Source organism: Perognathus longimembris, chromosome 3 (genome assembly GCF_023159225.1).
Source record: "Perognathus longimembris pacificus isolate PPM17 chromosome 3, ASM2315922v1, whole genome shotgun sequence".
Lineage (NCBI taxonomy): Eukaryota > Metazoa > Chordata > Mammalia > Rodentia > Heteromyidae > Perognathus > Perognathus longimembris.
The window spans coordinates 108,192,669-108,207,543 of record NC_063163.1 but is presented as its reverse complement, the minus strand read 5'-3'; the positions used below and the strand labels follow the sequence as shown (position 1 = coordinate 108,207,543).

General features: G+C 38.8%; 1 protein-coding gene across 3 annotated transcripts in view; it reads left to right on the top strand.

Moving 5' to 3' along the window:
• Nucleotides 1–1,558: 1,558 nt before the first annotated feature.
• Ccdc15 (coiled-coil domain containing 15) overlaps nucleotides 1,559–14,875 on the top strand; it is a 42,353-nt gene continuing 29,036 nt past the window's right edge. For 2 of the 3 annotated variants that reach the window (XM_048343721.1, XM_048343719.1), the window contains exons 1-5: nucleotides 1,559–1,747; nucleotides 1,994–2,182; nucleotides 5,027–5,176; nucleotides 5,687–5,875; nucleotides 12,306–12,356. In XM_048343721.1, the coding sequence (XP_048199678.1) occupies nucleotides 2,003–2,182; nucleotides 5,027–5,176; nucleotides 5,687–5,875; nucleotides 12,306–12,356 (570 nt within the window). In that variant the 5' untranslated portion in view covers nucleotides 1,559–1,747; nucleotides 1,994–2,002. The remainder of the gene's footprint in view (nucleotides 1,748–1,993; nucleotides 2,183–5,026; nucleotides 5,177–5,686; nucleotides 5,876–12,305; nucleotides 12,357–14,875) is intronic. The other variant, XM_048343720.1, reaches the window with a different exon arrangement.

Sequence of the window (14,875 nt, the reverse complement as noted above, 5' to 3'; positions counted from 1 at the left end):
ACTTTAACTGACCTCTGGTCAAATGAAGTCTCTCTGGCTACCTTGATTATTTTAGACGGCATTTTGTTCAGGCTTCACATTGACATGTTCTGCAGTTATTCCAGGAAGCTTCAGGGCCCTGTCAGGCTCAAGCTAAAATATGGAGGTACAATGGCTGCTCAAGTTCTTCAGAAGGAGCAGAGACAGAGTGGAGACAGAACAGAGCAGAGATAGAGCCGAGGCCGGTGGGGAGCCACGTGGAAAGGGGAAGCCCTTGGGGGTGGGGAGAGGCCTATGGAGAACAAGAGGCCTGTAGAGAGGCCTGTGGACAGGAGAAGCCTGTGGAAAGGAAGAAAGGAAAGAAACTTGCCCCCCCTGGAGGCTGCAACTGTTCCTAGATCTGGGGTAGCCCAGAGCAAGGCAGTTGCAAACTGACTAAATAAAACTCATTTGTTACCTTTAACAGTGTCCAGTGGGTTTTCTTGCTTCCCAGAATACAACACTATCCCATAAACAAAATAAAGGCAAAGACACTGGTGGCTCATGCCTGTAATCCTAGCTTTTCAGGAGGTTGAGATCTAAGGATCAAGGTTCAAAGCCAGCCTGAGCAAGGAAAGTCACTAAGACTCAAGAGTGGTAGAGTGCTAACCTTGAGCAAAGACTGCTCAGGGACAGCAACCAGGCCCCTGAATTCAGGCCCCACCAACAAAAGAAAAAGGAGGTGGTGGGAGTTGAGGATATTGCTTTCATGGTAGAGCATGGGGGTGGGGGGGGGGAGAAAAAGACCAACAAAACACGGTACTGGTATAAAAAGCTTAAAACGATGTGTGTTGGATCAATGAGTAACCCACAGGGCTAATGGTATCCAATGATAGCTATGAATTAAAACAGGGCTTGTAGTGAAAAGGTGCCCACTAGGCCGGCGATGTTCAAAGAGAAGAGTATGTTTGAAATAGTGTTGTACACACATATTGTGCCTTATAAAGCATTAGAAGGACAAACTATTGTGTAACTTAGTTATACAAAATAATTTGATAATTATACAAATATATTTCTAGAGGAAGCACTTGATGGGCCCTTCTATCCTTTTTCACGTCTACAGTGAACCCGGGTCCTGTTGGGCTATCAGATCAGTTCTTAGCATCCTTTTTCTGTCTCTCTCCTTTCCGTTCCTCAGCACCACATAAACACAAAAAGCTGGGGCAGTGTCCAAGCCCTGAGTTCAAGCCCCAGACTGGCCATAGGGCTTTACTGCCCGGACTGGCTGCAAACCATGAATCCTCAGATCTCAGCTCATGAGTACAGCTAGAATTACCCGCTAAGCGCATCCTTTTTCTTGAGGGAGTCGGGACCTCTGGTCTCAACGCTGTTTGGCTGCGCCTCAGCTCAATCATTGCCCGGCAGCCCGCCCCCCTCCTTCCGTACACCCAACCAGCTCCCTTCTCTGTCAACCGGCTAGGAAGCGGAAATTCCGGAAGCACCGGTACCCGAAACCCCGCCCCGTACAGCTTTCCGAGCCCTATAAGTGGACGCGAATCCCGGAAGGGGCGGGCGCAGGGCTGGGGAGTGGACTACGCGGCGGGGCGGGGCGTCCCATCGCGAAGTGGCGGTTTTCTTGAGGTGGTTTCCTGGGTATCCCGCGTCGTCTGTGAGCTGCAGCGTACACTGGACAGTGTTCCGTCTGTCTAGGAGTGCCTGGAGGCTCAGCTCTTCTCCTAATACCTGGATACTGATTAAGTACAGTATTTGGACTCTGCCGCAGGCCCAGGTTCTACCCCCCCCTCCCAGGCCTCCCCCTCATTCCTTTGGTCTTTTATTTCTCTCCAGGTCTCTTCCTTTCCTCTCTTCTTCCTCTCTGTCCAGAATCCCCATTTAACATCACCTGCCAAGCTTCTGCCTCCTTAGGGCGCCTCTCCTTTTCAGAGCCCAGTGGCTCCTGTCGTCAAGACGGTGGAGCTCTGAACGCCGTCGTTTTGGAGCTTTTAGGCGTTTCATTTCTCTTTTTCCTAACCAGGAGTCACCGATGCCAGGACGTGTGACCCCCCTCAAGAAGCCTCGAAATACCACACACTTGCCACTGGCTTTAAACCCCATGAAGAGCCAGGACGTGTTGGCCGTGTTGGCCGAGAGGAACGAGGCTATAGTGCCAGTTGGGGCATGGGTGGAACCTGCCTCCCCAAACTGTAAGGAAATCCCAGCACACGTGAGTGTCAGTTTGTTCCAGAGATCCTGCCTTCCCCCTTAGTGTCTTCCCTAAATTTTTTTCCCCAAACTTATTTCCCTCGTGATACTGGAGTTTGAACTCGGTGCCTCGTGCTTACAAGCCGCATCCCCACCCCCACCCCACCCTCACCCCCTTTAGTTAGTTTTCAAGTAGGGACTTGCATTTTTTTCCCCTGGGGGCAAGCTTTTAGCAGGTGTACTCTTGCGTAGCTGAGATCACAGAGCATGCACCGTTACCTCCAGCTTATTGATTGAGATGAGGTCTTTTCACCCTGTCTGGCCTGAAACATCCATTGAAGCTAAGATTACAGGCAGAAGCCACCGTGCCTGATGTTTAAAGATAACAGTTGGAAGATGCTGTTTCGCCTTAGTCCTATACCACCTCCTCATCCCCGTCCCCCCCAAAAAAAGTTAACTAATAATGCAGTATAATACTTTCCAGGATTCTAAGGACAGATTTGATCAGTTGGTGTGGAAGGTTTAGTAGGAGGATAGTGGTTGACAGGATCATGAAAAATCGGGTTAGTGGGAAATTATAGGAAGTTTTGATTTTATTGTTTAAATTTTACAGGTAATTTCCTGATCAAACTGCTTTTTACTTAGATTTATTGCTTCAACCTTTCTAAAGATTAGGGAGAGATTAGATTCAGGGGTACAAGTTAGGATATAATTATAACTATTCAGGCAGGAAGGATACTATTAAAATTTCTTTAGTGGTAAGGAATGGAAAGGCAAAACCTTGAAAAGGGTAGTTGAAAAAAATGAAGTGGGGATCAAGAATCAGTAAGATTTAATGGAAAAAAGTATTTTTATATTTCAGTTACTAACACATCTTTTTAATTGCTCAGGTTTTAACATCTCTGTAATGTCAGTATCAAACTGCCTAAAACTTGACCCTGGTCATCATAGTTTTCTTTTTCTGTACTTAAATTCCCACACATTAATTCAAATATTAAAGTTTTAGAACATGTACAAACATTCCTCCTTTTCCTTGTTTAAATGATTCTAGTCAGTTCCATCTAAAGGGAGAGTGATCAAGCATTTAATACAACTCTTGCTTTAGCTTATCTACTTTGGGTAGATACCCTTTATTACAGTTGTAGCACTCTCAGGGAAGTTTGGCAAAGATTATGTTTATTCTAAAGGGGGACTCCTATTAATTTTTCTCCCCCAAATACCAAGAGACCATCAGGATACCTAGAAATGCCATACAACCCCAGTCCCCCACCATTATGAAACTAGCATCATAAGCCACTGCTGTCTTGTATCACATATGGCTATTATATTATTTTTTGTTCTGGTTGTCTTGTTCTGTATAACAAATGACCCCAGAACCTAGGGACATAAAGCAAGTAATACTGTGTGTTAGGAATCTAAGAGGCTATAGAGGGAAGCTTTGCCTTTGCTTCACAGTGTCTGGGGCCTCAGCTGGGTGTTTTAAATAGTTGGACATGTCTGGGCTGCTTGACTGGGTTCTAGCTATTGGTTGAATTCCTTGGTTCTTTGTCATATGGCACTATGTAGGTTACAGTGTTTCTCACTTACATATCTGGCATTGAGTCTAGGATGATTAAAATGGCCCCAGCTAGTTTTGAACTGTGATCCTCAGAACTCACCCTCCTGAGTAGCTGGATTACAGACATGAGCCACCAGCACCTGGCTGGCTAGTATCTTTTGCATTCCACATGGCCTGTTTGATTAACTTGTACCTCCTTGAAACATGGATGTCTCAGAATAATCAGAACTCTTACATGGTGCTGGCTTCATCCAGAGTGAACATTCTAAGAGCTCCAGGTAGAAGTTGCTTCATGACCTTGCTTGAGGAGTCTCAGAGCCAACACTTGTGCTTCATTCCCTTGGACAAACAAAGCAAGAGCAAATTCATTGTGAGAGCATACTACACAATAGCATGAATACCAGGAGCCTTGGTTTATTCAGGTTAGGAGGAGAGATCACCTTTGGAGACTGTTGACTACATAAGTATTAATTCCATCATACATGAATTATCCAAAATATGTTCTTTCAGCGTTATATAAACACTCATTCCATAGATAGTATTATGGTGTAGGAAGGGTATGAGGAGTTAGTTGTAGAATAAAAACATTAATATTGCTAACTGCTATTGATTACTTTTAATATTCAGAGCACTTAGAAGAGATGACTACTAAGCAGGGACTAACATTGAAAGATGTTCTAGGCCACTTAGAATACTTTGTGGAATTGCCCTCAGAGTTCATAGTCTAGTGGGGCAGTAAGAAGTGCACAGTCACTTTAGAACAATGAGAGCTCAGAGGAAGTCAGTGTTACAGGAGGTAGTGGGTATGAATATCTATCTTGTAAAGAGTGAGTCAGCCTTTACTATGTAGAATTAAAAACATCATAATTCTGAGTGTGAAGGTATTTTATAGTTGGCTGAATCTGGTGAGTGGTGTCTGGTGTACTAATACTGTTCACTAATTTTGGAAAATGTGCAACCCAAGTGTTTTTAATTGACTCACTAATGAAATCATATTTAGTTTTAGTTTAATAATAAAAAAAATCCTTGGATTTTAATGTTCACACAATTCCTGTTATGATTTGGTTGTGCTCTACCTCTTTGCTCATGCTTTCAGCCCTGGCTTAAATTCTTGATACTATCTATGTCCAGATCATTGGTTCTGAATTTTGTTTCCTTAATTATAGCTTGTAATTTAAATTTTTCTGGGATGTTTTGATTATATACTGAATTTTTCAGGATTATACACTGACTTTTCTGTGTTTATAGTAGCCTTACTGAACAAAACTGCCCGTTTAAATTCAATTTTTTCTCTTTCATCTTTAAAAGACCTCAGCATATATAATTGAAGGAGAACTAAAGGAACAACAAAGAAGAAAACAAGAAGCTTTGAAACATTTTCAAAGACAAGTCAAATACCGAGTGAATCAACATATCAGGCTTAGAAAAAAGCAACAGCTTCAGAAGTCTTATGAAGCAGTAAGTGCAAAAGAAAAGTGAGCCTTAGTAGACTGAATGGAAAGTATTATGAGATAAGTTATTAGGACCTAAGAAAATTGATTTTCTTTTGATTCCATGCTTTATATAATCAATTTTCTAGTGAGCACAGAAATTTTCATGTTGAAAGCCTATTTTATTCCCATGTTCTGCTTTTTCCTTTTGTTTTCACCAAATGAGTTAGTAATAATGTCAGAATTTTAAATTCAGACTTGTTTGAATTCTAATGTTGCTACTTACTAGCTATGTGACCATGGGTCACTTACTTTTTCTCATTGGCATCTTGTCTGTAAAACATGATACCTATCTCACAAGAATAATAACTTAAATAAATTATTAACACATAGCAGTTGCCTGGTAAATGTAAGTTCCTGTCAAAGCTAAAGCTTTATGTCCCCATCCTCTGCTCCAAATGAAAATCTTTTGGCTGCTTACAGGGAGCACTGAATTTGAATGGAACCTTATTATCCCTTTTTTTTTTTTGCCTTGAAGGTAGAAAAAGAGGGCTCTATAGCCATGCGATCTTCAGATCGCGCATACTTAACTCCTAAAAGGACAAGTGTTTTTCCAAGCAATTTGAATGCTGCTATCGGAAGTTCTATACTACCTCCTTCCCAGATGCTTGAGGATACAGTAGAAGATGGAGAGAATCACAGTGAATTATTCCAACAAGCCCAGGCTGTACGTATACATTCATTTTATTTTAAGTCTGTTTTTTTTTTCTTCAACTCCAAATCTGGGATATGGAACAGGGATCACATTCAGCTTCATTTTTTATTACCTATTTGGTTGCTTTTTAATTTTTCCCCTTGGAGACAGGAGTTTGCTCTGCTGCCCCAGCTAGCCTGTGCCACCATGCCAACCTATCCCTATAGCAGCTTGAGGTTAGGTAGGAAGTCAGGTTATAAAAGCCTTAAGTGTTACAAAATATTCCAAAGTTTTTGTATCCTACTTTGCTACCTTTATTTTCTTGAAAAGAAAGTATATTAATGAACTGTATTGATTGAAAGTGCAATGATAGAGAATATTCAGTTAACTATTTTAGGCCTTGAACTTTTGCCTGTACAACTCTGACAGTAGGTGTTTTTAAATTTTACCATTTCTTTTACAATTTTTATCCACTAGATGTCATTGTGAAACTAGACAATGAAATGTTCAAAGACTAGTTCTCTAGAAGAGGCTAAAGAAATGATGAACATAATTCATGTTTTAAATGCTAATGGTCTTTTCAGTTTCCTTTTGTCTTGAAGCTATATAAACAGAATCAAGGTTTTAAAGTTCATTGAACTATTTAAGGATACAATAATTTGACATCTGGAATATACTTCAAAATAATATTAATGTGAGATGAACTGAGGACTGATATTTAAGGATTGAATTTGTATGGTGTCCCTTGATTATTTTGTGTTGGTAGACATCTTATTTTTTCATTCTCACCATATAATAAAAAATAAATAAACTGCTCATCCTTACTTCTTTTCTAGCATGGTTTATGTCAGCCTTTTTTTTTTTTACTATCTTATGCTTTAATTTTTATTTCAAAACTTTATGTGTGTGAATGTATTTATGTATGTGTACATTTATATATATTCTGTATGTATGTTTTGCCATGTAGCCTAAGCTGGCCTTGACCTTGTGATCCTTCTGTCTTGTCTCCCAAGTGCTAAGGTTACAGTTATGAACCACTATACTTGGCTCCTTAATTACAATTCCAGTTTTCTAGCTTTTTTTTTTTTGGTCAGTTGTGGGGCTTGAACTCTGGGCCAGGGTGCTATCCCTGAGCTCTTCAGCTCAAGGCAAGTGCTCTGCCACTTTGAGCTACATTGCTACCTTCAGTTTTCTGGTAGTTAATTGGAGATCAGTCTCAGAGACTTTTCCGTTCAGGCTGGCTTTGAATTGTGATCCTTAGATCTCAGCCTCCTGAGTAGCTAGGGTTGCAGGCGTGAGCTACCAATGCCCAGCTTCTAGCTTTTTAATAATCTGGAAATAATTACCTTTTTTAGTAAAGGATCCAGTGATATGAAATAGCCTGCTATGTTTCTGCCACTCATCATTGAAAACTAATATTTTAGTTAGGTTCTTTTTGCTCTAGGAATTCAGGCTAACTCAAGCAAGAAAAAAATTCATTTCAGGAGTATATATAAGGGTTGCAAAAATCCCTCAAGTGATAGAGCACTTGCCTGTCAGGAAGTCACTGAATTCAATCCCAAATAGTACACAACAAAACAGAACAAAAACAAAAAAGACATGTGGGATTTGAGTTAATCAAAGTACAATTAGAATCTCACACAAATTCAAGCTACCTTTAAAGGTCTTCAAGTTGAATGTTTTTCTGGATCTAAGATAGATCTAGTGCTGATAAGAGAATGGTGTTGAATTTATCCTAGTGTTTAATCATTAACTTGATTGATTCAATTGCTCTCCTAGGGTATCTCAAGATAGAAGGATTTCTTAGGAAATGAGTCTTCCAGTCCTAAAACCTGGATGTTTTCATGCCAGCCAAACATTTTCAGTTATCCTGTCTCTACATAGTTGCTTCTCTCTCATTTACTTATTTTCCCATTCTTAGCTGGTATTCCCTTCACTTCATCACAACTTTATAATTTTGGCATACTTAAGGCTCCTTTTGTGTCTTTTCTTCAGTTTGGGACCTTTTACGCTCAAGTTCTGTCTTTTCTCTGAATATTTCCTACTTCATTATCTTCATTGGGCCCTTTTTTTTGCATTAGGTTCTGGGTTACTGGCCATCCTATGGAGAGGTATGAATAGGGAAAAAAGCAAGCTAATGTAACTGATGCCTTACATTGGGGTTTATGGACTGCAATAAGGGACTAGTTTGAATTTAAGTTTTTTGTGGCTATTGAAACGTGGAACATTTAAAAACGAATTTGCAAAAAGGCCACGTTGTTGAATAAAATTCAGCTTTGAGTAGATCTTTATATTATCACATACTTTTAAAATTGGTAGAGGCAAGCCGGGGGTGCTGGTGATTTATTCAGGAAGCTGGGATCCGAGGATTATGGTTTGAAGCCAGCCTGCGCAGAAAATTCAGTCAAACTCTTATCTCCAATTAACCACCAGAAAACTGGAAATGGCATTGTGGCTCAAAGTAGTAGAGCACTAGCGTTGAGCACAAAAGCTCAGGGATAGTGCCTAAGCCCTGAGTTCCAAGACCCATGACCACCACCACCAACAACAAAAATTGGTATAGGCTCATGGCAATAAAGTGGCTGAAATATGATAAATGCCCGATCTTAACCTGTTATCTTGTATGGCCCAAGTAGCATTGTTTAATAAATTCTCCCTTTTGAATCTAATTGACTAAAAACTTACATGAACAATTGCTAAAAAAAAAAAAGAAAATATAGAGAAAAAAATCATAGTAGATGTATATATTTGCCAAACTTTATCCTGTATACTTAGCTTGATGTTTTAAATTTTAATATATGACCATGCCTTCTGTAGATTTTAAGATATAAATCTCAAAATTTGTTTATATAGTATAGATTTTGTTACATCAGATAAGATCCTTTTGCTAACAGCCAGATTTTATGTGTGAAAGAAAGACACCTTTTTATTGTTGAATATAGAAAACATTGTCAAGTCCTACATTACCTTATATACCACCCTGGTTCCAGTCAGCTAAGGCTGGGAAGGGGGCTGCTACACAGGCTGTCCCTGTATTAGTGTATGTGGGGTTGGCGGTTTTCCTTAGAAGGCTCTAAGGTACAACGATGGGTTGTCTGGTACCTCTGGAACATGTCTTTAGGAGTCAGTAAGAATGAAGACCTGTGTTTACTTGGTCCATTCCCCCGCCAAAAGCAGCTATTTGACTTTTTTGCTTGCTTGTTTGTTTTTTGCCAGTCCTGGGGCTTGAACTCAGGGCCTGAGCATTGTCCCTGGCTTTGTTTTACTCAAGGCTAGCACTCTACCACTTGGGCCACAGCACCACTTCCAGCTTTTTCTATATATGTGGTGCTGAGGAATTGAACCCAGGGCTTCATGCATAGGAGGCAATCACTTTACCACTAGGTCATATTCCCAGCCCCGCTATTTGCAAGTTATGTACTCATAGTGCTCCTTGGTTGTTTATTTTTAAGGCATTTTTATTGATGTCCCACTAGAAAAGATGAGGATTTAGCTTTCTTTCTACTGCCATTATGCATGTACTTTTCCATCCCTCACCCTTGATTCATTTTGTTGTAATTTTGCTTAGATGGTAGCATTTACATTGTTATGACTTTGTAAACATTACAGTTAATCTAGGTAGTAAACTCTTATTACTATTCCTTCTTTGGCTTTTTGTTTTATCTGGAGTTGTATTGATATTCCGTTGATTAGGGTTTTTTTTATGCAATTGTGAACAATATACTCTGTCAGAGAATCTTTAAGCCTTGGTCTGAGATTTGGTGCTAGTGTGTGTTAATTATAGTTAACAGTTACAGATGAATGAATGAGTAGTTTATCTAGTTCTATTATAAAATATAATTGGGACAAATTTGTGTGTTTTGAGCATTCATACATAGATTGCAGGTATACATATATAACTGTTCTTTTAAGCATCTACAGATATGATCACTATTGTCTTGCAGCAAGAGGAATGTACTTACATACTTTTTCATTTTAATTATCATATAACTATCATATAATTTTGTAGTAGTAACAGTCTCTTTCTGTTTTTACATAGTGCTAATGAATATTAACTTTGGTTCTTTTATAGTTCCATTTCTCATGGCTGCTATAGTAGCCTCAGACTTTATTACCTCAACTAGAATGGCCTAAAATGACAGAAATGGATTTTCTCAGACTTCTGAAGACCAGAACTCCAAAATCAGTTTCATTGAACCAAAATTAAGGTGTCAGTGTGCTCATGCTGCCTCCACAGATTTGTAGGGGAAAGCTTGTTCCTTGATGTTCACAGGAATGCTGACTGGCTTTCCTTTGCTTATGACCACATTGTGCTGCTCTGCCAGCACCTTTTCTTTTGTCTTACGAAGACACGTAGGATGGCATCTATCTGGATACTCGAAGATTGCCACCTCATCTCAAGATCCATAACTTCATCATGTCTGCAAAGGTCCTTTTTCCTTATTAAAAAAATAGTAGCATTTTAATTCCAGGGATTAGGGCCTTGTATCTTTAGTTATCCATAATTTAGCATGTTGTAGGTTACATTTACAAGGGTGAGATTTGGTGAAGATTTTGGACAATGGAAGAGAAACTCAACAAATGTCATGCCAACGCAGTTGCTAACGGTTTAGATTTGATGGGAAATGAGGACTCATCCTTTTGATTGTTACAGAAGAGTTTTGGATCATCCATTACATGATGCGGACCAGTAGCACCCATTGTACCTGACAGTGATTAAAAGCAGGCATACCCATAGCTCTGTGTTTTGTTCATAACTTCAACTACATGTATATCTCTTTGCATTGTGAATAACTGTCTTGACCTTTTTAGCCAACTCTACAACTAACCGGATCTAGAAAGCTTCCTCTTGGTAGAACGAAGAAAGAGTAGTGTTTCAAGTTTATCTGGCTAGATGTATAGATCTGTAGAAGCATCTCTAAAATGGAAATGAAATGCTATAGAAAAACAGAACTGGTAGTGAAAAATAGTGTTTTTATTGCTATCTTGTTATTAGTAAAAATCAATATGTGTTGCTTACACTTAAAAATCCTAGTCTTCATTTTCCTACAGGAGAGACTTGATACCATTCAACTTTTAATTAATGGGTTAGAAATAGTCCTGGCATTGCCATAATTTTGTAAATATGGAATTATTTGTGCAAGGCCTAATGCTGTACTTATCCTACATGATGATACATAGTTCATTTCTTTCTTTTTCCTAGAGGGCCTTTTGGTTTTTGAGATGTAGCTCTGGCTTGCTGGGAACTTGTGATCTTCCTACTTTAGACTCCCAAAATTTAGGATGTCAAGCATGCACCACCAAACCTGGCTTCTAAGTGGATATTCTTTGCAGATTTGGGAGATATAAGATAGGCTGTGATCCTGAAAAGAAAATCAAAATAAATATATGTTGAATTTACTAGAGTTAAGGAATGAGCACAACTTTAAGAGTCATTTATCACATGTTACTTAGAGTAATAAAACACATTCTTTTTTTTCTGGGGTTGGGGGGACTGGTCTTGAGGCTTGAACTCAGGGCTTGGATGCTGCCCCTGAGCTTTCTTGCTCAAGGCTAGTGTTCTACCAGGTGAACCACAGCTCCACTTCTGGCTCTTTGATGGTTCATTAGAGATAAGTCACCCACCTGAGCCGACTTTGAACTGGAATCCTCAGAGCTCAACCTCCTGCGTAGCTAGGATTACAGGCTGAGCCACTGGCATTTGGCAATACATTGATTCTTTTTTTTTTTTTTTTTTTTTGCCATTCCTGGGGCTTGGGACTCAGAACCTGAGCACTGTCCTTGGTTTCTTTTTGCTCAAGGCTAGTACTCTATCTCTTGAGTCACAGTGCCACTTCTAGCTTTTTCTGTGTATGTGGTGCTGAGGAATTGAACTAGGGGTTCATGCAAACTAGGCAAGCACTCTACCACTAAGCCACATTCCCAGCCCATATTGATTCTTTTAAGATTTTTGTGTTCTATATTAACTTCTTCCCACAGATGGAGATCAAACATTGGGGGAAGTGAAGAGAGTCACATAAATAGAGAAAAAAGTTTTCAGAACTAGAATTCTGAGTTTCTAGCAAGGAATAATGAAAGCAACTAGGCAAGTGAAGGTCAGTTGGAGAAATAACTCCTAACTAAAAGGTAACTAGAAAATGAGGAAGATGTCTGTTTGCAAGCATAATAATTCATATTTTAAGTGTGGAATTTTGTATACATAGTTAATATAAAGTATATGTTGTTTAAAATCCATTTCAGTCGCAATTTTTAAATCAAGTTATGAAATTGTCAAGATACCTTAGAATAATGACAGTAATGTTGTAAAGCATCAGCAGATCAATGTCTCCTTTGCAAATAATATTCTTATTTCAGATCTGGCTTTTTTAGATAACAGGGATTTATTTCCTTGTGGGACACAGTTCATTTGGTATTAAGACTTTAACTTGTTTCTGTTTTTTTTCCCCCCAACTTTTCCTGACAGCTTAGTCATACCATGAAACAGGCACGACACCAGCTAGCATCCTTTAAAACGGTGAGTGAGAAAAAGGGGTTAGAGGGGCTGGGAATGTGGCTTAGTGGTAGAATGCTAGAGTGCTTGCCTAACATGCATGAAGCCCTGGGTTTGATTCCTCAGTACCATCTAAACAGAAAAAGCCAAAAGTGTTGCTGTGGCTCAAGTGGTAGAGTGCTATCCTTGAGCAAAAGAAGCCCCAAAACAGTGCCCAGGTCCTGAGTTCAAGCCCCAGGACTGTCAAAAACAAACAAACAAAAACCCTCGATGTTAGAGAGCCCCAGTGGCTCATGCTAGCTATTTATGAGGAGAAGATCTGGAGGGTAACAGTTTGAGGTCAACATGGGCAAAAAAATCTGAGCGACTTTATCTCAACTAATGACTGGGTGCAGTGACATGTGTCTGTTATCCTAGCTATGCAGGGAAGTACAATCCAGCCAGCTTGGGCATAAAAGGAGGCCCTTGTCTTACAAATAACCAGTGCAAAAAGGGCTAGCAGAGTAGCTTAAGTCCCTGCAAATGCAAGGCAGGGACTAGGGAAAAAGTGCAACATCAGTATTTTCAAAAGGAAGAATGTAGAAAGAAAATTACTTACCAAAGAAGTGAGTTAATTTTCAGTACACTGTTTTTAAGTACAGGTAAAAAAAATACAGGTAATTACTTATTTGCATCTTAGTATAATTTAAAATTGTAAAATAATTGGAAATTACTTAAAGTTTCCCTTAAGGCTTAGGGAAACTTGAGTAAATTATGATATATTTACATACAGCCATTGCAAAAAAGCACCATCTGTTGAAAGACAACCTGAAAACAAGGGAAAGTACAACATAAAGTTAGGTGAGGAAAAAATAGTTAAGTGAGAAAAGACATAAAATTATAGACAAGTGATCTCTATGTGTCTAGTATTTGAAGATAACATATATAAATATTTGTAGCATATCTAATGGCTAGATTTTGTTCCAGAAATAGGACTTTATATTGGTGAAAAATACAGACGACGGTCTCTCAAGGAACTTCTTTCTTCTGTACTAGTATGGATGTATATAATATACATGCAAGTAAATGCTGCCTTTCAAGTGAGTAGTGTTATTTAAAAAAACAACAAAGCAAAATAGAGATAGGGAGAGGATGCTATATATATAGACAAAAGTCTGGGTAATGAATTACATGAGAGGCTGGGTGCTGGTGACTCATCCTATAATTCTAGCTACTCAGGAGGCTAAGATCTGAGGATCACAAGTAAAAGCTAGCCTAGGCAGGATTAGTGGATGAGACTCTTATCTCCAATTAACCACCATAAAGCTGGAAATGGAGCTGTGGTAGAGTGGTAGCTTTGAGCAGAAAAGCTTGAGATAGGACCTAGGTCCATAGTTCCAGCACCAGAAATGGCTCACACACACAAATTTAAAAAAAAAGGTTTTATTAATAAAATTATTTATTTAATAAATATATAAATAATATGATAGGTTAACACTGATTCTTCTTTAAAATTTTCTGTGGTGCTAAGGATTGAACCCAGGGCCTCTACCACTTGAGTCACAGTGCTACTTTCTTTGGAGGTGAGAGTCTCACAGACTTTTCTGCCTCAGCCTGGCTCAGATCTCAGTCTCATTAGTAGCTCGTATTACAGGTATGAACACTATTTTTTTTTAAGTAAAGGAATTATTTTGACTCCAACTGTAAATAATTGTAATCTAAATATGGAGGTGACTTAAAAGGCTATTTAAACCTTTACTTTGTAAATGACATTGTTTTGGTGCCTATTTATTTCAGAGTTCACAGATTTGTATGCTCAATTCAAATGTGTTCCTGTGGTTACTTAGTTTTGGCGTTCAAGTTTGATAATCAACATTTAGTAAAATAGACCAGTAATCTTTTTAGCCTGTTTACTTTTGCCACTATCTCTTAATTCGTTCTTTCCCAATTTCACTTTCTAATTTTTAGAAAACAGTTGGTTTGTTTTGCATTTTCATTGGTTATATGCAGTTGTGTGTCACTTAATTATAGGGACATGCTCAGAGAAATGTGTGCTGATTGGTTTTGTCATTGTGTAAATATAGTGCAAACTAAGGGCTACCGTGCCATTAGGTGACAATCTTAGAGGGGACCACTGTTTCATAATGTGGTGTTTTCCTTAAGTATCTCATCACAGTCATCAAAAATTTGTCTCTATATGTTTCTAGTTAGTTGAGTACACTAAACTGTAAATACATCCATCTTTACTAATAATTTAAAATGTATAATTTAAGTTGATGAGAAGAAAATATATAGATATGTATTCACATTTGGCAATTAATCCTAGCTGTAGTTGTAAGGCTACTTTTTTTCTAGTGTTGTCTTATTGTGAGTAAGGAAATACCTCTTCTTTTGTACCTCAGTTATTCTCAGAGGCTTGATTTCATAACAGTTTTCATGCCTGCCATATTTGGGCTATTGGGCTCACTTCAGGATACTGTTAGAAAGACATGCGTGGTACTGGAGACTACTATTTTATACTAGTCTTTTGATTGGTGCTTTTTCAGAAAGAATTGGATTAATTC